Raw genomic sequence first — 21,894 nt, 5'->3', positions numbered from 1 at the left:
AGAAGCATTCGAAGATCCGCGATCCATGTCTGAATAGCCATCACAGCGCTAGTGGATCAGGAAGCGACACCCAACCCACCCGCCAAACGCGCCTTCCTCACTTCTCTCACCTCACCACCAAGTACACACCACGCCCACGATGAACTCGGTGCGCGCGATCCAGCAGCTCAACAAGCGAGAGCTCGAAGCGGGCATCAACCCAGAAGGTTCATGGCATACCGACTACCGCGACACAGCCTTCATTAACATCGGCGGCCTACCCTTCGAACTCTCGGAGGGTGACATCATCACGATATTCTCTCAGTATGGCGAGCCGGTATGGGTCAAGCTTGCGCGCGACAAGGAGACGGGAAAGTCACGAGGCTTTGCCTGGATCAAGTACGAAGACCAGAGGAGTTGCGACCTGGCTGTGGACAACCTGGGTGGAGCAACCATTATGGACCGAGTCATCAGGGTCGACCATGCGCGGTACAAGCCCAAAGACGACGAGGATATGAGGGACAACACTATGGGAGACGTCGAACTCGACGCGGGCAATGAGTCCGATGGCGGCAGAAAGAAGCGGAGAAAGACAGAAAGCGAAAGCGACTCGGACGACGACCGACCACTACTACCAGAGGAGATTGAGCTAGGGCGGCTTATGGAGAAGCTCGACGAGGACGATCCGATGCGCGATTCCATGATCAAGCGCCAACAAGAGAAAGTGGACGATGCCCTCAAGAAGCTGAAGAAGCAGAAGCGCAAAGAAAAGGAGCGGGCAAAGCGCAAGGATAGGCATAGTCGAAGAGACAGGTCGAGAGACCGAGATAGGAGCAGGGACAGAAGGAGGATCAAGGAAGCGGGAGAGGATGATGGGCGTGACAAGCACTCGCGTCGGAGGAGTAAGAGCCGCGACAGGAGTACGCGCGACGACCATAGGCATCGGAAGTCAAGACCACGAGATGACTCAGAGGACAGACATCGTCGCCACCGGTCGGAACGGACTCGAGATCGGAGCGAGGATTCCAGAGACAGACGCGATCGGCATCGAAAGCGTGAGCGAAGGCGCTCAGGTTCCGACGGCGACGATGCAGGGCCCTCACGGCGAAAACCATCGCACTCACCATTACCATATCGCGCTCGTTCTCCCTAGTCGCCGGATATACCCCTATGATTGTCGGCACATGCTCTGTCGCTGTCTCAGTACTGTAGTATTATACGTGAATATTCATCTATCGCTACGAAGTCAAGTAGCTGTTTATCCCAAGCACTACGTTCCAACCAACAGCCTCCTGGCTACCATCTCAAGCTGCAATTCTACAGCCCCACCTCTCCCTGCCGCTTCAAAGCCTTCGGTGACTATCTCCGTCAAACGCGTCAATCCACCCTGCTGTTCAAAGCGTTTTCCTCGGGACCAGGGCACAACCACCTCGATCTTCAGCTTCCTCAAACTGGATAGCTGGTAGACTGGCTCAAGTCTCAACCGCTTCTTTACGTCCTTCTTTGGAGCTAGCTTCACCGGCGCTGGCGCACGCGCAAAATCCGTTAGCCAGAAATAGTCCAACTCGAAGATTAGACTGCGGAGTCCAGTGCACTTGGCAGCTAGATCTTCACCCGTGGTTATGTACACCCTCTGGTGTTTCAGGCCATAGGCGAGGAGATCGCCATAACAGAGCATGCGCACGTGTTTGAAGCCGTCGACAGCGGAAAGAAAATTCATCAGAGGAACCACATGCGTTATGCTGCTTTTCAAGACCGTGAAGCGTGTGCGCCTGATCCAGACAGCGAGTCCTTCCTTGTGTAATTGCTTGCTGGCAAAACTTAAATTTGGGAGAGTAGCTGGAGCTACGGTCAGGGGCGAAATGTCCTTGTACGCCTGGACAAAGTATCGTGTTGAGAGGCCGTCCATTGCGTAATGATAGACCTTCTCACGTATCTCGAGCGGAAGCTGGAGAAAGCGTGGGAAGTAGTCTGGCACGTACTCTTCGCATTCCCCGGCCTTGGTAACGATGTCAGAGCGCGATGGCAGCACTTGAGGCTTGCTGGATCGAGGTTGATGGCGCACTTTGCGCTCGCAGTGTCGGGGTACATGGAAGATGTACTTTGGCTTCCTGGGTATCTTGTGATTGCTTGTCCCCTGAGGACTAGACGCAAAGGCGAAACCGAAACCGAAACGCTTCGCAGCGCGATTAGCGGCTGCTAACAAATAGATGAGGTAGCAAAGTCTTCCTACAATCACCGCGGTGACGACTGCGAGAGCGACTCTGAAATTGAACTCCATTGCCTGTTCAACTAGAGTTGCCGAATCTGTTGAAAGGAAAGTTGAAGGTAGAGGGAGAGAAGGGAGTAATTTATCATCTTGGAGATTGCTCAACTGATGGGTGAGCGGGACTTAACTGTGCTCAAAGCTTGAGGCGCGTGTGGCAATAACAAACAGCTTCTCGCCTCAAACCTGAAGGTTTTAACAAACGAAGGGTTCGCAAATGAAGGGTTCACAAACGAAGGGTTCACAAGCATTTTGTGGCAGTAAGGAGCGTCTTGTAAAGAGGAATACAGGTGCCGACCCTCGATCAAAATACGAGCTAGAAAAAGTCAAATGCTGTATTAGATGCCGAGGGGCTTCGATCTACCAGCTGACTATCTATCTCTATACGTTATTATCTACCAAGCGAGCTCCCTCATGTGAGACTCTACTACATTATAGTCTTGAATTCCATTCAACTCGTCCTAGACAAGCTGATCGACATCGCTCTTCTCATGTAGAGGAAGGACCAACTTTCACCCCGGCGGACCAACGGCGTAGGCACCCGGTTCTTCCATCCCACTCTAACTCATCGACTGTTCATGTTGTAGCTCGGTAGACGCTCATCTCCCGGCAGCTCCCAGACCGCCTTGATCTGGCTCTGACTCGACAGTTCTGCATATGACTCCTCGGTAGATAGTTCGGCTTTATCGTTGAATTCTGCCACAGCGACTGGAGGCTCGTCTAGCCGGGGAGCGACTCGTTTGCGTTTCTGGCGCCTGAGAAAGAGTATCAACAGGGCGATCAGAAGACATCCTCCTAATGCTCCGCCGACTCCGGCGCCGATTGTAGTTGCCTTGTTGTCGCTTTGGTTCGAGGCGTCGGCTGGCGGGCTCTGGGAGTTTTGAGTTACAGACCCAGTACCAGTGCGTGATGGAGTTGGCAAAGGCGTGGTACTCGCACTCGAAATAGCGGATGAACTCAGTGACAGCGACAAACTACTCTCAACCCCTGTATACGGGCCTACAGTAGCACTCGTCAAGGTAAACACCGCCGTATCCGTTTGACAGCACCTCTTGCCCTCTGCCTCAGATTCACAGCAGTACTCTGCCTCCCTCCCGTATCCCTGCGATCCACACTGCCACACCTTGACGCCATCAGCGCGAAAGTCATAGGCGCTAGAATTATTCGGCGTATCTTGATTGAGCTGACAGTTCTGTGGGCAGAGTGGGCTAGACCAGCTCCTATCCGTACAGGTGCCGCGTGCGTACTCCTGGCCGCTATCGCTCTCTGCACCACCCATAATGCAAAGGCCGTTTGTGAGACAGGCTGCGCGCGACCAGCAGCATCCTGTTACTTCCGCGTTGGGGTCGCATGGGACGTCGTGGGGTTGTGTGTCGCCGTTGGGTAAGTAGCAGATATTCTGGGGTGAAGCGAAGCGGAGTAGGAAAAACGCGAGAAAGAGAGTATGGTGATGCATGATGAAGAGATACAGGGAGCAAAAAAAAAGGGAGTACGAGGGTAACAAGAAGCATATACCTGTGAGGGTCGTTACGGCCCCCATATACTCAGCGTGAGCTGCATGCTAAGCGCCCGAAGTCTGACAACACAGCTACGAGCCAGAAAACCTTTTTGGACAACCAAAATAGTGCCGCAAGATGGGGCAGAAGCTGATTCAGCGTAGAATCACTATCCAATCATTTATATTCGGGTATAATTTACCAACGCCGCCCCCATTCCTCCATTCCCTAAATCTACGCAGCCTGCTTCTGGCCGGTGACAGGGCATACAGCCCCATCCGCCGCACCCTCTACACTTGGGTGCGTAGCCACCTTGTCCTTGTGGTGTCCAACTGTCGCCTTTGTGACTGGGCAGATGTCGCCGGCGTTCGCCTTGAGCATGTCTGGGTGGTCGGGAGGAAGTACGGTTGTAGCTGTGCCTACGATCGGGCAGAGAGCATCGTCCATCTCTTGGGCCTTGGTCGTCTTTACGTTCTTCTTGAGCGCTGGGCACGATGTAGCCTCGGTGCCTTGTGTGGGGACGGGAGGGTGTGCGGAGAGGTTGTGGTGGTGGTCGCTGGTTGCGCCTACGACCGGGCACTATGGTTTGTATGTTAGCGATGTGCAACGATGTCCAGTGTATCCTTGAGTACGTACAACCTGACCATCCTTCGCTAGGTCGATAGAGGGGTGGTTTGGGGGAAGCACATCGTTTGTGGTACCGATCACGGGGCAAGACATGTTGATGGAAGTGTTGTTGTTGGTGTTGTATTACAAAAGTTCGATGTAAAAGTTGTAAGAGTTGTAGATCAGCAAGAAGTGAAGAGGGGTATCAAAGCGGTGTATATGGGCTTGCTAACAAGCGCCAAACTCTTGCTGCACCTTGTATGGCCGCCTCGAAGCTACCCCAGATTTGCAGGGATCGCGTCGCTAGCGCCTTTGTCATGGCCATCACGTGGCTGCTGATTGGATGGATAGCTCGAACTTGAGCTCCACAACGCGCGCCTTCCGAAGCTTCGAATAACAGCTAACCTTCTGCCTTGTTTCTGCTTCCGGACTATCGCGTTACCAATGAGTGTATCGTATGTCGGAGTCTGGAACTCATTGCTTTTGACGCTGGACGACATCATTCATACCTATCTTATGATGTTAGTTGGAGATCGACTTAGGGTGCCCGCGATAAACCGTACCTAAGCACCAAACTTAGAAGCTCAACAAACAACAGGATTACCCCGACTGCGACGTTCACATGATGATAGATAATTCATGGTCCGTTCGCAAGAGCTTCAAACCTGAGTATGTTAAGCTGTATACATATTCAACCAACGATACTGGATATGTCTATCTAGACAGTAAGAGCGGGCCCAGCCAAAACGAGGGCCTTTGTATATGCGCTCGTCATCTCGATGCGCGCCTTTACTTCCGCCATATCTTTATCGTCCAGCTCAACCAGGGTCCCGCGAACACGTCCCCTCCAGCATCCCCATCGGCGAACCAACTCGACTTGGATACCGCGCTCCGGATTCCGCTGAACGAGGAAGCTCTTCATCATCCACTTGCTTACTTCCTCTAGCACATCTAGATCGGCCTCTTTGCCGCCTCGAGATGGTCGCATGTATATGCCATCGATATACACCTCCTCCAACTTGGTACAGCCGAGAATTGTCTCCAGCTTGAATCGGTCGATGACTGTAGCCAGAGGAAGTGCCTTGCGTTCCCAGTCGGTCTCCGCACTGCTGAAAGTCACCTTATCGACATGGAAAGTCATATCCAGCTTGCGCAATTTCTTGCAAGCGACAGCTAACTCAAAGCTGGGGTTGGTGAGGGCTGGTGTGATGCGTTGGTTGTTGAACCAATGCATGTGCGGGAAGTTGAGGTGCTTCACCGCGTTCTCGCCGCCGCCACCCGGAATGGCCTTGAGGAACTTGGTAAACCAAGTCGCGATTTTGAAGTTAGTGTTTCGGAACATGTACTTCAAGTCAAATCGCTTGGTCCTCTGCAGCATCAGGACGAGAACTTCCTCATGCATCTTGTGGCTCACGAAAGCGAGGTTTGGTAGCCAACCCTTTGGGCAACGGCCCGTGCTCGCGTCCGGAAACACTTTGGGATCCTGGTTGTCGCAAGCGATGAGCACGTTGGGATACTCCCACTTGCAGCACGGATTGCTGAATTCGTCATAGTGCTGATGCTCGCTTAGGCGACCAGCATCACACTCCATCAAAGCATACTCGTGCATGATGGACTCGCGGAGCTCTCCAGGTAAGTCGAGGAACTTCTGGAACCAGTCCGGACAGATGTAGGTTGTGTATTCAACCACCTCGGAAAACTCGCGGAATGCGGCGATTTCCGGTTCATTCCAGTTGTCGAAGTCGTTGGTATACTCCAAATACGAGCTGCAAGTGATGCAGAGTTCGTAAAAGATGTAGTCCCGAACTTCCTTGAGTCCGTCCATGAACCAATCCATGTGGGTGATGGCTGTGGGGAATGTGCGCCATTCCTCAAGTCCATGTATGTACGCAGTCTCGTCCACGCAATACATACACTGACATGGGCATTCCCAGTCATCCCAGTAATCTTCATCCGAGTCATCCAAATCTCTCGCTCTGTTGTAGCAATGGTCATCGCGGCTGCCCCACGCACTCCAGAAACAGGCTCTGTCGTATGAATGAACGAGATCGAAGAAGATGACATCTTCGATAGGAGTGTATCCCATGTGACGGTACACGGTCAATAGGGAGTCCGGCAGGGGTGGATAGGAGAGCATGTCTAGCGGCGGAGGGTCGTAGGCATGCTTTATACATTGCATACCAGCTCTTGCCAATTTGGAGAATTCGCCATCGGCCAATGTTCTCTGCTGATACACCGTGCATATACTGATCATGTCTTGGAGCACATTGTTCTCTGTGGTAGAAGGATCGTTCCAGTCTTCCACGGAGTCGTGCTCGTTACTGTATTCGATATAGCCTTGGGCAGTCAACGTAAGATTATGAAATGCCTCAAGCAAGACGGGATCCGGATCCTCGGTGGAGTGTTCAGGAGTGAAGCGCTTCTCAACTGTTTTTACGAAGGACGCGTAGGACTTTTGGATGTCTTCCTAGTAATCATAAGTATCGCCAGCGGTGGCAATGAGTTCAAGATACTTACCGACACAGGGTATTCAATCAGTTTAACCATGATTGCTCTGGATATACTAGGTATACGGACTCTTCGAAAGGTTCAGGGGTTTCAAGTTGAGTGGAGTGATCCGTTGGAGAATGGCAATGTCCCTAAAGAGCTGGGCCTGATATAGCACAAGGGAAGAGTGCTAGGCAGAAGGAGGCCCTCTAGCAGGAGCAGGGGCTTTTTGCATTCACTGCATCGTATATTAGTCTGTGCATTCTTGCCCCTTCGCAGGAAAGGCACGAAGACCGTGGTTCTCCAGTGCGGGTGCAAAAGCACTCAGGGATGTGCTGCGAATCCGCCTCGACCAGTTTGATATTGACCAACCAAGTAGATGGCTTGCATCGTAGCCGCACACAAACAATTGCTTGAAACATGACACATCAAGTCATAGTTCGATCAGCGTGCTTCGGAAGTTGTCGCAACACAGATCGCCGGAGTTTGTTAGGTCAATAGCCCAGCGAGTGAACAGAGGTCAAATTACCACGCAAAGCAAGCACATCTGTTCCTGGCTATGCCTTAAGTTCGAGCGTTTTAATACGGGTGTACCAAGATATCACTATTCCGTCACTCCAAAAGACTGCAAAGACTGCAGGTACTACAATAATGAAGGTCGTAAGTATAGACATTACTTCATCATCATACTAGCCTACTCAATTACGATCTCGCCCTCTTGCCTCAGATCACGGCTGCTTGCTCCAATCCAAACCGCATATCGGCCCCTCTGGAGCTCCCAAGCCTGTGCAGTAACATTCCAAACACTCAGATCGCGTCGGTCCAAAGTGAATTTAACCTCTCGGCTCTCGCCAGGTTGCAACAAGCCCACGCGTTCGAAGCCTCTGAGCTGCTTCGCCGGCGCATTTGGTACGCCCAGGTATAGCTGTGCTACTTCATGCCCAGCGACTTTGCCAGTGTTGGTAATGGTGACTGTGGCACGGTACAAGACCTGCCATAGCCAAGGGTGACCTCCCTGTACAATCGGCACAGACGTCGAAGGGAAAGCAGCGAGACTTGCGTTCGCAACAGGCTCGACCGTCATGTTCGCGTAGCCGAATGTGGTGTACGAAAGACCGTAACCGAATTCATACTGTGGTGTGATGTTTTGCGCGTCAAAAGCGCGGTAGTCGATGTACAAGCCCTCGGTGAAGTCCGATTGCAAGAACGCCGGGATGGAAGGGTCAAGAGTCGAATTGAGAAGGTGGCCGTAATCGGACTCTTGCTTTGCGACAGTGTACGGCAAACGTCCGGATGGGTTCACATCGCCGTAAAGAACGTCGGCGATAGCGTTACCGCTTTCCTGGCCCGGAACACCCGCGAAAAGGACGGCGGTGACGTTGGGGTGATCAATCCATGCGTCAACGGTGCGGATGCCGGCGGAGTGCAGTACAACGACCGTGTTTGAGCAGTTGGTTGCAACGTTGTTGACAAGCTGGTCGCTGAACTCATCTGTAAGAGAAGTGCGATCGAAGCTCTCCGAAGCGTATGCGTTGATGAAGACGAGGCATGCGTCAGCATTTGCGTACACGGTCGGGTTCACGCCAAAGAAGTCCCATCGTACAGTTCCGCGATCCGCAATTACGCGATTCTGAATGGCGTTGAAAGGGCTGATAACGTAAGGGGGAGTGCTGGAGCCTGATCCACCTGCGGTGATGAGGGTGCCGTTGAGCGTGTTCCAGCCGAAATTCTCTTCATAGCCACCACCGAATCGGGATGGATTGTTCCATGGCTGAGACTTTACTTCAGCATCGTAGCCGTAGATGTTCAAGAAGCGGGGGTGTTGAAGTGGTAGAGTGTTGTTGACATTCTTGACCAGCACGGTTCCCGCGGCTCCGATCTCTCGGATGAGCGACGCGTGGTCTTCGCGCACATCGACGATTTCGTGTTCGACGTTGTATGGGTAGACGGCGTTTTCGGGGAAACCCTCATCTTGGTTGAGATAGAACCAGGCTGCGAGTAGTCTTGTGTTCATGTCATCGAGCCTCTCTGTGGTGACTGATCCGTTGTTCACCGCATCGGTAAGGTTCTCGCCCCAGAATTTGGCAACAGGCATCACTACGTCAAGACCAGCATTCGCTGAGGCGACACCGGCGTGTTGCGCATCCCAGTCAGATACCACGAAACCCTCGAAACCTAGCTCTTCCTTCAAGATTCCGTTCATAAGCTTGCTGTTCTGACATCCGTATGAGTTGTTGATTCGCTGGTATGAGCACATCAGCGAACCGGCTCCTTCACGCAGGGCATCCATGAATGGCCAGGCATAGAGCTCGTGCAGTGTACGGTCGTCCACATTGGAAGAGACGGCCTCGCCTTCATCACCGGGACGTCGTCTGTACTCCTGTTCTTGCGCAAGCCAGTGCTAATGATGCGATCAGCCTTGACTTTCCATGGTCCGTACGATGTCACCTACCTTTGGTGTAGCGATCACACCCTCTTTTTGAGTGCCTCTAGTGATGAGACCACCGCCAATACCAGCAAGATACGGGTCAGCACCAAGACCTTCCCAGTTCCGACCTCCCCGCGCAACTCTTCCAATAGGGCCGATGAATGGGCCGAGGGCAACGTGAATGCCTTTTCCTCTGTACTCTCTACCGAGAGCATGGCCATATCTGAGCATGAGATCTCGATCGAACGTAGCTCCAAGATGAATGCCAGCAGGGAATGACGAGACAAACTCTTGCCCTCGCACGCCGGCAGGTGCATCCGCGAAACATAGCTCTGGGATCTGAAGACGAGGTACAGCTCCCGTTTGGCCTACGCAAGGGCCGGAGACGCCATGTGTGAGATTCGACTTCTCCTCTAGCGTCAACTGTGCCACGAGGTCTCTCGCTCGAGCATATGCGGATGCCCAAGAAGACGAGGTTGTTCCATTGCCGACAGCTGTTTATCGTTAGTCCTTTGACCTTCAAATATGACCAACACTCACGGGTCGGATACACTGGCGGACTAAGTCCATAGAGTGGAACCTCCGACTCGTTGGTGTATCCTTGTGAGACCGCTAGATTTGGCAGTAGAGCAAAGCTCACCGCAACTGCGCTGGAGTATCTCATCTTGCGAAACTTCCGTGTGCAACAAGATGATCGCAGCCGTTGGCATCACGGGTAGCTAAATACCCCCGAAAATTTTGCATGCATCTCGCGATCTACCCACGTCATTCGGGATTCCACCGGGTTGCCATATCGGCCTCGTGACGAGCCATCTGCAATGCTACCGTTCTCCCCAACCGTTCTCCGCATTTTGCCTTGGCGGAGAGGGGAGAGCGGATACAAGTGTCGATGGTTGCTGGATGGAGGATGGTCGGCACGACTGGCTGTTGCCGACAGGCTAGCTTCGGCGGCGATTGCTTCTTCGCATCGCCCCACTCTGTATACCTTGAAAGCACAACATCTCCATCTCAGAGTTCTTGCTTGCTGCAGTACTGCAATCCAACATTATGTTCACTTGTAACGGAGCCGACCTTGATCAATAAGAGAAAAGATTGTCTTTTACAGAGCCGGCTTCCAAGGTTTCAAACGAACTCACCTGCTCATCGAGCCACAAGCATGGACCAAATCCACGATCGGAGTGTCGCGATGCTTGGCCTGACCATGATGCTTCTACGTTAGCACCGCTAAGACCTCGTCATCCTTTCCCAGGCTTTCGCTGTCGGAAGTCGGATCATGAAGTAGCCCCGGAAAACAATCGCCCGAACCCCGGAGCGATTTAGCGCGTCGTGCTTAGGCCGTGCAGATATTCCAAGGTTGCGACCTCAGCCAAATGTTGGCGGCATCATAGCGGCACGGTCGTTACTTATGGAGCAGCCTGGCTATATGATGACGGAACCTTCCGGAAAGCGTTGATGGCGTTGCTACAGTTCCCGGGTCTGACGCCCGTTTCAGCCTGACAACGGCGACGCCTTGGTGCCTCAGGTTCTGTCTCAAGACCGCCAACACGTGGAGAAACATGCATCACCCCAGCCGTTCCTCATTATCGGGACGTCACAACTGTCAATGCGCGTGGATGCATCTCTCTTATGGCGGATCACAACATTCCGTGGGAAATCCTCGGGTTTGCTGGCCAATTGCTGAGCTGCGATGGCATGAACGCTTGAACAATGAGCTGTGAGGCGAGAAGCCAGGGTACAGAGAGAGACCAGTGCTCCAGAAGATTCTTCTGCCTTATGCTCAGGTACGGATCGGAACCAGAGCTCCGCGTGGAAAGAATGGTGGCGCGTTGACATCGCAGGTCTTGAATCAGGTCTGCCTGCACGCTCAGGCACAACCAGCCACCCTGCACCACGAATGTTTCCACCCCCACTCGAGCTGCACAAGGCATCACATCAAGGTACCCGGCTCCTGAGGCTCCGAACTTTATTGATCATGTGGCGTTTGCCTCAATAGCGATACTGCATCCGCTCGTGGAAACGGTTTTTCTTTTCGTGCCTACCACTCACTCGTTTAGACACCACTTGCTTTCAACTTAGCGCTCTGAGAGCAGCTGCCAGCTGGACTGTGCTTATACTTTACATTCATTTCATCTTGTATTTTTTCATCATCTTCTTGTACGAGAATGGGATATGGCAAATCGATATTGCTGTCAGTAAGGGTCCTAGCCCTGATCGTGGCAATGGGAGTGCTAGGACTAGGTGCTTGGTGTAAGTGTTCATCTCTCAATCAAGAACATGGAAAAATGGTGCTAATCATTTCAATTAGCCCAGTTCATCATTCGCGATATGAAGAGTCGTGGTACCGGGATCATGGACGCGCTTCAACCAGAGGCTCAAATGGCGGAGTATTGGAAAGAATACTTTGCTACGGTCTACAGAGGCGCCATCAAGATCTGGATCTCAGTCGCGGCAGTACGTTGAGCAGTCATTGATCAATACCGTTGTACTGACATGCAGGCAGGCCGGCTTTGCTTCGCTCGCAGGCACTGTGATCGTCTTGACAGCCATCATCCAACGCTTGCGCATACCCTCAGCGATCCTCATCCCCATCGAATGCCTGTGCATGTGCGCCATGGGAGCCGCTCTCGGTGTTTCTCTCAGCTTCAACATGAGTCTCGAGACCTTTAGCGAAACGCGTCTCGACACGGCGGAGAACCCGAACCTCATGATGTTCGCGATCCTGGTCGATCTTAGCCGTGGCTACACCATCGCAGCCGGAGCGGGATGGTTCCTTTTCTTGATCACTTTCATTACCGCAACGATCGATGCGTGTGGTCGCGCCCGAGAAAAGGAGAGCTGTTCATTCGAACCTACTGCATCGGCACTCGGCATGGGTTTCCACGGATACGACGCTGTCGTCCCACCTCCTTCACGCAGTCGCGTCCCTACGATGTACGACCCACGCGTGCCATCAATTCTGATCGACCCGAATGCGCGCGGAAGAGCTTCAGTGGCCAAAGATGTCGAGATGGGACGCGCAGACTCTGTTCTCAGCCACGAGGGCAGGATTTCGCAAGAGTTTGAGAAGGAGATTTCCGGGCCACTGAGTTTGGAGAGACCACAAAAGGTGCAGCAGATGCGACCTTCACGACCATGGAGCGAAGTACATAGGGCACCGAAGGTGGATGAAGTGATACACGCCATTTAGACATTACAGGCTCATGACCACAGTAGATAGATTAGTCAAGTCGACACTCGCTTACATAGAAGAATGAAGTATACAAGAGAAAAGAGCGTCATAACGAGAACTACCTTGGGAGAAGTTAGCCAGGGAAAGATCATCCAAGCTCGATGGCAGGAGCTACGTGTCGGCCAGACAGTACCCGGGCGCGTCGACAAGTCACATGACCGCGTCTCTAGCGCGTTTCCTTAGCGCGACACGCCCGCCCCTGCGTCATCGCCGCGAGGAGTACCATCCGAACTTCCGACTGCCATTCTTGCATCTTTCACGTCCCAATCCATCCCTCCCAACACACAATGGCAGGCTTCACAAAACGCGGCGGCGCCCGAGGCGGCAGCAACTACAAAAAGACCTTCACAAAGAAACGTTCCTCACCTGACGCCGACGACGACAACGCGGCGCGCGCAAGCAAGAAGACCAAGTCGGGAGACGACGATGAGGAGTCGGTACCAGTGGTGCCTGAGCTAAAGACAGACGATAACGGCGATGCATATGTTGGTGTAAGTAGCCACAAGATGAGAAGCAGCGAACAAGGAGCAGAAGAGTGCTGACGAGACTCCAGCTCAACGCCAGCGGCAAGCGACGCGTAACAGTTAGCGATTTCAACAAGAGTACTCTCGTTAGTATACGGGAATACTACGTTACTGATTCTGGAGAGACGAGGCCGGGGAAGAAGGTGTGTACATTCTATTTCTCCTGTATGCTCCTTTAGATGGTTGGGTTGCTAACACGGGTTTCTCATACAGGGCATCTCGCTTACAGTCGATCAATACAACGCTTTACTCGCATCGGCACCGCTTATCGAATCAGCGCTCGCGAAGAAGGATATACAGGTCGTGCGGCCGGATTACGAGGCTGATCTGAATGCGAAAACCGAGGACAAGATGGAGGCAACTGAGGACGAGGATGAGGAAAAAGAAGATGAGACCGCGAAAAAGGCAGACGAGGAAGGGGATGACGACGACGAGTAATAATCCGACGTCTCAAGCAGCAATTCCTGGACTAGTATCCAGATGTACAATAAGGGACAAGTTAGAGTTCTGGGTGATGATGATCAGACTTTATCACGGCAATGGGCGAACAAGTGAAGGCGATCGTTTCATTACGCTCATGGAAGAGCTCGCGTATCGACTAAAATTATAAACAAGAACAAGTATGTAAACAGCAATGTGACTCCACCGAGTTAACCAAACAAACGCCAGACCCAGAGACCCAAATGCGTACATCCGCCGATTCCTATCCAAACACCCGATAACCAACGCCGAAAGGATATCTCAAAGCTCGTCATACCGTTCGTTCCTCGTGAACCTGCGTCCCAACAACATCAATGCCATCCAAACTTCGTCCTGCCGTAACACGTACACATAAGCCATCAATCATGCATTGCGACTTCGAAGAACACGTCATGGTCAAGCTCGACATATCAAGCGGTGATGCCAACTCTAGAACCCTCAGAGGGCGAGTCGAAGCTTCAAACCGGGAGTTACGGAGCGAGACGCAGGAGCGTGTTCGTATCAGCAGTCGTCAATAGATTTCGTAGATGTGGATCTAGCCGACAGTGCTTGCCTCTTCCTCAGCCGCGCGCCGGAAGTAATCGGCGTCCATTTCGGACTCGTTGAAGGCAGCAGTAGGCAGATCAGTACCAACACCCGAGTCGCTGGGTGGGGCATAGTTCTCCTTCATCTCTTCCTTCACGGCGTCAACAGCACGGACGATTTCTGACTGTGTTGGCAGCTCCACGTCGTTCTCGGTAGTGGCGGTCGAGATTTCGGAGCCAGTGACGTCGGATGGGTTGATAGTAGCAGTGGGCTCATCGTCTTCTTCGTCTTCGGAGTAAACAGAGCCCTCCTCGTCGATGCGCTCTTCACCGGGCGCAGCAGAGCGAGCTGACTGAGCACCATACGAGGTGCGGCGGTCGATGTCGCTACCGGTCATGTACGAGGAACCGGAGGCGTATGTGTACTCGCTGCCTGTGCCGCCAAAGCTGGAGCGACCGTCATAGCCTGGCGTCTCACCCTCAGCGTAGTCGCGGCTGTCGAGACTGTAGCGACGCTCAGTGCCGGTCTCGCTCTGTGCGTCCTCCTCGATGACTTCGTGAGAGATCGGCGTTGTCTCGTGCTCATCCTCCTCAGGCAGAACATCATTCTCCTTGTTGGCAATGACGGCGCTAGGGCGACCGCCCCAAGAGCCCTTGCGAGAGTAGTTGCTGGTCTTGACAGAGTGGCTGCGCTTCAGTCCGGCATTGCTATCAACCGAAGCTTTCGTTGTCGGGTAAGCTTGAGCTCCAGTAGGGGCGTTGCCGCTGATCTGGCTAAGAGACAGGATGCGGCGTTGTGCTGGATTGGCAGGTGCACCGTTACGACGGATAGCAGGGCGGGGCTTGAGCGCAAGAGAAAGACCATTCGCGGCAGTGCTGGGAGGTGGCATGGCCCTGGTGTCCTCGTTGGCAGCGTCTGCGTTCATGCGCTTCTTGAGTTTCGAAGCGTTCTTCGAGCCACCCTTGGTCATCATTAGAGCACGGGAGTGGTCCATGATGCCGTTTAGGATGCGACGCTCGAGTGCGTCAGCCTTGGTGTCCATGAAGTGCAGCTCCTCTCGTCGAATGTCAAGCGCAGTGTGCAGAGACGAGACTTCACCAGTAAGGCGAACCTTCTGGTTAGCAAGGTTCTCGCGCTCCGCTTGCAGACTGGCAACTGCAGCAAGAAGCGAATCTTTCTCTTCTTTGAGCTCAGCCATAGTGCGATCCTTCTCTTCTTGCAGCTCGGCCATGACACGCTCCTTCTCCTCCTTGAGCTCTTGTACGACGCGATCCTTCTCAGCCTTCATCTCCTGGATGTCTGCGAAGAGCTGCTCCTTCTGGGTAGCCTTCTCAGCTCGCAGACTTTCCAAGTCGACTTCCAGCTGCTCCTTCTGGGTTGTCCTGCGCTCAATGAGCAGAGCGAGCTCCTCAGCTTCGCGTTCCTTGGACTCGTTGCCGTCGGTGATGAACTGCGTCTGCTTGGCGACGAAGTCGCTCAGCTCTACGGCAGTCATCTTGACTTGAGCGTGAATCTCGTCCAACTTCTCCAAGTTGCCCGCAGCTTTGCTTGCATCATCAGCATGACCAATGAGCTTGTCGAGCTTTTCGTGTACTGCTCCATCATTGTAGCTTGGCGCAGGCTCGATCGCCAGCAGCTTGTCGAGCTTCTCTTGCACAGGCGCATCGTCGTACTTCTCGGGAAGCTCGATAGACGGCGTAGGGGCTGGGAGTAGCTTGGGCAGATTGGCAAAGTGAGTCTGCAACTCTTCAGAACGAGCCTTGGCTTCCTCATTCCAAGCACGGACATTTTCGTCTGCCTCCTCCTTGGTCTTCTGTGCGTGCTCATAGTGAGCCTTGACAAGAGCTTCGATCTCGTGCAAGGCAACCATGAATTTGGGATGGTACTCCGTGATGTTATCCTGGAGGTTCGTGAAGATGTTCTCGACGTTCTTGATCTCGTCACGGGTGTGAGAATGCTCCGTCTTGTCGTCGAGCTTCTGTTCTTCAAACTTGGCAATGGTGTCGTTCTTCTGCTCTTCGAGTTTGGCGATGGTCTCGCTCTTCTGCTCTTCAAGCTTGGCGATAGTCTCAAGCTTCTGCTCCTCAAGCTTCTCCATCATCGCAAGCTTCTGCTCTTCGTACTTGGCGAGTGTCTCCTCTACCTTGCCAATCATAGAAGCAGAGTCGGTTGACCACTGGGTGGTGGTGCCTTCCATTCGGTCGTTCATTCCAGCGATGGTGGCGCCAAGAGTGTCGATAGTCAGACGAAGCTCGTCCGCCGTGGCTCTGTTGCTTTCAAGGATCTTCTCTTGTTCTTCGGACTTCTCCTTCATGACCTTCGCAAGTTCGTCCGCCAAGAGTTGAGCATCATCGTACTTGGCCATAAGAGTGTTGAACTTGTCCTCTAGGCTTTCCGTGAAGCCCGCGATGATCGCGGCTTTGACTTCGTCGTGCTTCTCGAGATGAAGCGCAGACTTCTCCGCTTGGTCATTCTGGAGTCCCTCGATAGATCCATGGGCGCGCTCGAACTCTCTGGTAAGAATCTCCATGAGTTCCTTGACGTCAGCGGTGACGTTGTTGGCACCAAGGGTCTCTTCCAACGTCTTGAATGAGGCCTGAAGACCTTCGATGGGACCGCCTTCGATGAGGGTTGTCTTGATCTCCTCCCGCATCTCGTCCAATGCAGTCTTGACGCCGGTGATGTCCTCCACGAGTTGGGCAGCTTCGGCGCGGCGTTCGTCGAAGTTGGTCGCGGTCTTCATGATGTCCTCCTCGTAGGTGTCCTTCATCTTGTCGTGGCTGTCGCGGAAGTCATGGATCAGACCTGTGAGCTGTTCCAAGTCGGCCTTGGATGGGAGTTCTTCAGGATCTGGGATCTTCATGTCGTCGATCTTGACCTTGAGATCATCCACAAGCAGAGTGACGGCATCTATATCTGCCTTGGTCGCTTGAGGGTTGGCCTCGTCGTCAGCCTTAGCAGCCTTCATCTCATCGAGAGCAACCGTGATATCGTCGGCGATGACCTGAATGACTGTCACGTCTGCTTTGGTGGCACCTTCCTCCTCGAACTTCTTAGCAAGTGCCTCCAAGGCCTCAGACGTTGTACGGACAACGATCTCGACATCCTCCAAGTTCTCCTTGGTAATGGCAGTTGCAGGGTCAGGTAGAACGAGCTCTTCAATCTTGGCCTTGGTGTTCGCAAGAAGAGTCTCGATGGCGTCGGTGTCTTCCTTTCTAGCGATACCTTCAAGTGTAGGCGGTGGCGTTTCGCGATCTTGCATCAGAAGAACGGCGGCTTGCACATCTTTCAGAAGTTCCTCGATGCTGACCAGATCCTCCTTCATGGCAGATCCAGCCACGGCGGCTGCAGGTTCGGATTCCGGCAACGGGTTCGCCCTGGCGGCGTCCATCGCTTCGACCTTCTCCTGGATTTGAACAAGCATGTACTCCATGTTCGCCAAGTCGGCGGTTTGCGGAGATAACTTTGGTGACGGTGGTAGCTCCGCCTGTGTCGCTTCCTCAACGATCTCACGCGACATTGATTCTCCCGCAGCGTCGTTCGCGAGAGCGATCTCGTTGCCAGCTGGAGGTAGAGGAACATACTCTTCAGCATAAGATTCTTGCCTTACGCCCTTGAGCATGTCGATGTCGTCACGCAACGCGTTCAGGCCGTCCTTGAGCGTGTCCAAGATCTCGTATGATATGCTCATGTCGATGGGCTTCTCAGCAATCTTCGAAACATCCGCCCTGAGACCATCTAGACCCTCGTTCATTGCATCCATGATCTCGCTGGTAGCGGAGTTGTTGCGATCCGGGGTATCCAGCTTCTTGTCCAGATGCGATTGAAGGTCATCAAGACCCAGCTTGAGAGCTTCCAGGACTTCCTCAGTGTCGGCCCGGGCGTGTTGTCGGGTCACATTGTCAGACTGACGAAGAAGTTCTAGCTCTCCACGGAAAGCCTCTAGAAGCTCTTCATTGACACCCGCAGACTTGAGGTTGGCCTTGATGTCGTCCAGCGCAGCCTTCACAACCATCAACATCTCGGCTTTATCATTGTCACCAGATGGGACAAGTGCGTTGCCAAGTGACTCCTTCAAGGCCTCCAGCTCGCCACGGATGAGCGCGATGTTGTCCTTTGACGTAGTCTCCTGAGAGGTGTGCAGACCGTCGATGAGCTCACGAACAGCGTCGACGATGTCGTCCTTTTCGCCTGCGCCGCCGGACTTCACCAGTGAGCCACCTAATGTTTCGCGCAGATGCCCGAACTCCTCTTTCAGAGTAGCCAGCATGTCGTCATTGGATGTAGTCGCGGTTGGCTTCTCGCCCATGAGAGTTTGGAGTCCTTCGAAGCCTGCCTGAAGCTTCTCCAGGATATCGTTCTTGTTGCTGGAGGTGTCACCAAGAAGGACCTCTTTGAGCTCATCGAACTCGTGCTTGATGGCTTCGTTGATGTCGTCGTTCGAGTCAGTATCATCCTCCGATCGAAGGGCAACCTGTGACTTCATCTCGTCGAAACGAGCGTTAAGAGCGGCGAGAATCTCCTCGTTGTTATTGGAAGAAGGAGGGAATTGAGTAGTGAGCTTCTCATGGAGATTCTCGAACTCAGACTTGAGGTATGAAACCATGTCGCCACGGCTCCAAGCCTGATCTCCACGTGGGCCTTCAGCGACGTAGCCCTGAACATCCTCGCGTAGCTTGTCGAGTTCCGATTTGATGTGGTCGATCATCTCGCCGTCCTGAGTGATCTCTCGGGGCTGGTTGACGGAGCCCTGGAGGTCAGCACGAAGACTGTCAAGCCCTTCACGGAGGGCCTGGAGAACTTGCTCGGTATCACGCCCGTTGGCAGCGGTGACACCTTCGAATTCGGTGTGAACCTCATCCAGCATCGCCTGTAGGCGTTGCATGACAGCCTCGTTGTGAGGTTGTGAAGCGGTCTGGACAGCCTCTGAGATGGATTCCTGAGGAAGGTCGAGTTCCATTGCTCCAGGTTGGTGCTCCGCGAGCGCCTGGCGAATGACCTCCTCGAGCACTTCCCGAGACAAAGCATTCGTCGACGGTTGCTGGGCTGCAAGAGCCGGCTTCAACTCTTCCAACGACTCGCGCACGGCCATCAGAACCTCCTCGCGGATCTCGTGTACTTCGTTGACGGGTGGAGGTAGCTGGATCTGCTGTAGTGACTCCTGCAGCATAGTCTCAATCTCCTCCTTGGTGACGGCACCAGACCCGTTGAAGTCTTGGAGACCTTCGCGCAGACACTGAAGAATCTCGTCACTGCCTAATCCGACTTGCTGCACTTCGTGGCTCGGGTTCATCTCGACACCATCGAAGGCCTCTCGGACAGCGCTGATGATCGACTCCTTGTCCACTGCAGCAGCTTGAGGTGTTGGCTGATCGAGACCACGCTCTGCAAGCGCTTGCTTGACAACATCGTAGACCTCGTTGTTGTCGACGGTGGTTCGGGTGACGACGGATGACATCGATTGCCGCCTTCGCTCACGCATAACCTTGTCCATGTGGTCCTTGAGATTGGCGAGACCCTCTTGAACGATGGCGTTGATGTCTTCGGTGGATGGGCTTGAGCCAGATCCGGCTTCGGCTTCCCTGGCTTGTTCTGCCTCCTCTACCTTGCGAGCAAGCTCCCGGCCCATGCCCAGAACCTCACCACGGAGATCTTGGATGAGCGACTTGGTGGCCATGGTAACGCATCCAGACTCAGCGACACTGTCCTTGATCTTACGGAGGAACTTGAGCATCTCCTCGCTCACGAAATCGGCAGCCTTTGGACTGGAGAAGGCCTTGCTGTCGGCCGATATCGTTCGAGTCAAGGCGCCAGATCCGGGGGATGGCTGGAACGAGGCCGAGCCAGCAGCTGCGGGATTGAAGAGACCGCCGGTTGAGCCTTGCTTGACAAACTCGGCCAACTCAGTAACCTTCTTAGCAGTCTCTCCAGTAGCCTTGTCGACGAGCTTCTGTAGACTTGCGACCAGTCGCTCTTGACCGTCCTTCGTCACCATTTCGCGTATGATCTTCTCCAGCATTGCGACACTAGCGGCACCCTCGACAGAGTATGGGTTGGGGCTACCTATACGCTCATCTGTCCAGGGGCTGGTGGACGCCATACGCGGGAATGTGAATTGCTTCGTCGGTGTCATGTGAGGATCTTGCAGGTTGAGACTGCTAGATCGAGAGGTGTCTCCGTTCATGGCAGCTGCCGCTTGAGCTTGCTGCTTTTGCGACATGGTAGACAGAAGATCCTTCAGAGACTTGCGGATGTCCTCGTCGCGTGTGTTCGTGGCTTCCTTGAGGCTGATGAGATCCGTCGCATTGTCTTTGCTTCGCCGGCTCAACTGCGACATGTCTTTTTGCAGGCTGGAGACGATGTTGTTGATGCTCATGAGCTGGCTGGAGATGTTATCGAAAGACTGTGGCGGTGATGGACCGTGTACCGGTCCTGGTGCCGGCGCTGCCGCTGGTGTAGCCGCTGGTGAAGAGTGTGCCGACCGGTTTGTGATGTTCGATAATGGAGGATCGAGCATGTGTTGGGGGATGGTCATGCTCTGCAACGCCTGCATGGTGGCCGATGGTGGTGTGTTCTCTCCCAGGATTGCCCTCTGGCTAGGCCGTAGGGCGGGTGTGTCTTTGATCTCGAATCGTGATGCTGGTGTAGGTGTGAGCTGTCGCATAGGGCTCACATCGGCATCCTTTCCAAAGTAGTCCCTCTCGTAGTCCCTTGAGATGGGTCGGCCTCCCCTGCTCGATGGTCGCTCGCGTTCGGGTGACCGCTCCGGCGACCGGGTATCGAGGAAGGGCCGCTCGGGTGAGCGGTTGTCAAGGTAGCTTCGTAGGTCACGAACGCTGCCCGGCTGTAATGACTGCATGCGCTTGTGCTGTGTGCCTTTTATCAGAGAGCGCTCGGACGAGGGCAGCTTCTGTGGCATGGGGTTAGTAGTGTATGAGCTCGCAGGTAAACTCTCTCGCGCCTTCTCTTCCAGCGCCTTGGCCGCCTTCATAATGGCTGCGGATGTGTTGGGGCGGGTGGTGAGAGTGGGCGAGCCAGGGTTGAGTGGCAGTGGCGGAGGTGCACGATCCGGGTCAGCACTATCCCACCTGAAGCGCAATGTTAGCATATCGCGAAAGGCTACATGGCGGTGAGGAAGACGAACATGGGAATCATCCTGTCTGACGAGAACGAATGTGAGTGTCTGACGAGTTCCCGGTCGCGGGAGACCTCTCTGTCTGAAGAAGGCATTGCGATGTGTCGTCTGGTGTGTATTCAACCAAATATAGTGGTAGTGAGGCGGAGAGTGGGAGCGAGTATGATATGGAGCGCGTGAGTTTCAATTGGGGTATACAGCGGAGGGATTGATCGTGAAAAGCTATCAGCGATCCAGCGCAGGGTATATAATAGTTCGTGATATCGTGGAGGGTGGGAGTGTGGGAAAGTGGACTGCAGGTGCAGGGCGGGCGGTGTGTTGATCAATAGCTTGGGGTTTGTTTACGTGCACTGGCCAATAGGCGATGACGATGGAGGCGCGACTGCCAACTCAGCCGTCGCTGGGGCAGCAGCGGCGGCAATGGATGTCCCCGGCTGCGATGGTGCGCCAATGGCATGCATAGAGCGGGATAGATTGTGCAAGCCAATATTAGGGCGAACGTATCCAGGAAATGTCGCGGTCCCTTGCTGTAGCGTGTTGTTGACCGAACTGCGGTTGCCATGTGCCCTGGACTGCTGTGGCGCTGGAGTGTGGCGTCGCCCCAATCGGAATTACGTACCGCCTAACCACCGACCGCCGCATCTCCAGGTGAGCTTGTGAGCTCAACATCACCAAACAGTTCATCTCCGCCACCCCATCGCCCGCTCCACCTCACGACTCGTGCACTTTAATCACCTTA

General features: G+C 53.8%; 7 protein-coding genes across 7 annotated transcripts; 3 read left to right on the top strand and 4 right to left on the bottom strand.

Moving 5' to 3' along the window:
- Positions 1 to 139: 139 nt before the first annotated feature.
- On the top strand, positions 140 to 1,132 carry J4E84_007770 (uncharacterized protein; the record flags this gene model as incomplete). Its single annotated transcript, XM_049390350.1, has 1 exon — positions 140 to 1,132. The coding sequence occupies one exon, from the start codon at positions 140 to 142 to the stop codon at positions 1,130 to 1,132; it is 993 nt and encodes a 330-aa protein (XP_049241810.1).
- A 2,843-nt stretch (positions 1,133 to 3,975) lies between these two features.
- Positions 3,976 to 4,461, bottom strand: J4E84_007769 (uncharacterized protein; the record flags this gene model as incomplete). The annotated part of the gene is made up of 2 exons (XM_049390349.1): positions 3,976 to 4,320; positions 4,378 to 4,461. 2 exons carry the CDS (start codon positions 4,459 to 4,461, stop codon positions 3,976 to 3,978), a joined length of 429 nt encoding a protein of 142 aa, XP_049241809.1.
- A 604-nt stretch (positions 4,462 to 5,065) lies between these two features.
- Positions 5,066 to 6,894, bottom strand: J4E84_007768 (uncharacterized protein; the record flags this gene model as incomplete). Its single annotated transcript, XM_049390348.1, has 2 exons — positions 5,066 to 6,814; positions 6,865 to 6,894. The coding sequence occupies 2 exons, from the start codon at positions 6,892 to 6,894 to the stop codon at positions 5,066 to 5,068; spliced, it is 1,779 nt and encodes a 592-aa protein (XP_049241808.1).
- Positions 6,895 to 7,528: 634 nt separating this feature from the next.
- On the bottom strand, positions 7,529 to 9,493 carry J4E84_007767 (uncharacterized protein; the record flags this gene model as incomplete). Its single annotated transcript, XM_049390347.1, has 2 exons — positions 7,529 to 9,235; positions 9,287 to 9,493. 2 exons carry the CDS (start codon positions 9,491 to 9,493, stop codon positions 7,529 to 7,531), a joined length of 1,914 nt encoding a protein of 637 aa, XP_049241807.1.
- A 1,988-nt stretch (positions 9,494 to 11,481) lies between these two features.
- J4E84_007766 (uncharacterized protein) lies at positions 11,482 to 12,449 on the top strand (the record flags this gene model as incomplete). The annotated part of the gene is made up of 3 exons (XM_049390346.1): positions 11,482 to 11,509; positions 11,568 to 11,713; positions 11,763 to 12,449. The coding sequence occupies 3 exons, from the start codon at positions 11,482 to 11,484 to the stop codon at positions 12,447 to 12,449; spliced, it is 861 nt and encodes a 286-aa protein (XP_049241806.1).
- Positions 12,450 to 12,778: 329 nt separating this feature from the next.
- On the top strand, positions 12,779 to 13,453 carry J4E84_007765 (uncharacterized protein; the record flags this gene model as incomplete). The annotated part of the gene is made up of 3 exons (XM_049390345.1): positions 12,779 to 12,982; positions 13,045 to 13,158; positions 13,229 to 13,453. 3 exons carry the CDS (start codon positions 12,779 to 12,781, stop codon positions 13,451 to 13,453), a joined length of 543 nt encoding a protein of 180 aa, XP_049241805.1.
- A 577-nt stretch (positions 13,454 to 14,030) lies between these two features.
- Positions 14,031 to 21,011, bottom strand: J4E84_007764 (uncharacterized protein; the record flags this gene model as incomplete). Its single annotated transcript, XM_049390344.1, has 1 exon — positions 14,031 to 21,011. The coding sequence occupies one exon, from the start codon at positions 21,009 to 21,011 to the stop codon at positions 14,031 to 14,033; it is 6,981 nt and encodes a 2,326-aa protein (XP_049241804.1).
- Between the last annotated feature and the right edge of the window lie 883 nt (positions 21,012 to 21,894).

This window comes from Alternaria hordeiaustralica (assembly GCF_023758085.1).
Source record: "Alternaria hordeiaustralica strain BMP 2776 chromosome Unknown scaffold_18, whole genome shotgun sequence".
Classification (NCBI taxonomy): domain Eukaryota; kingdom Fungi; phylum Ascomycota; class Dothideomycetes; order Pleosporales; family Pleosporaceae; genus Alternaria; species Alternaria hordeiaustralica.
Note: the sequence above shows the minus strand (reverse complement) of the source record. Positions and strands in the feature narration are given on the sequence as shown.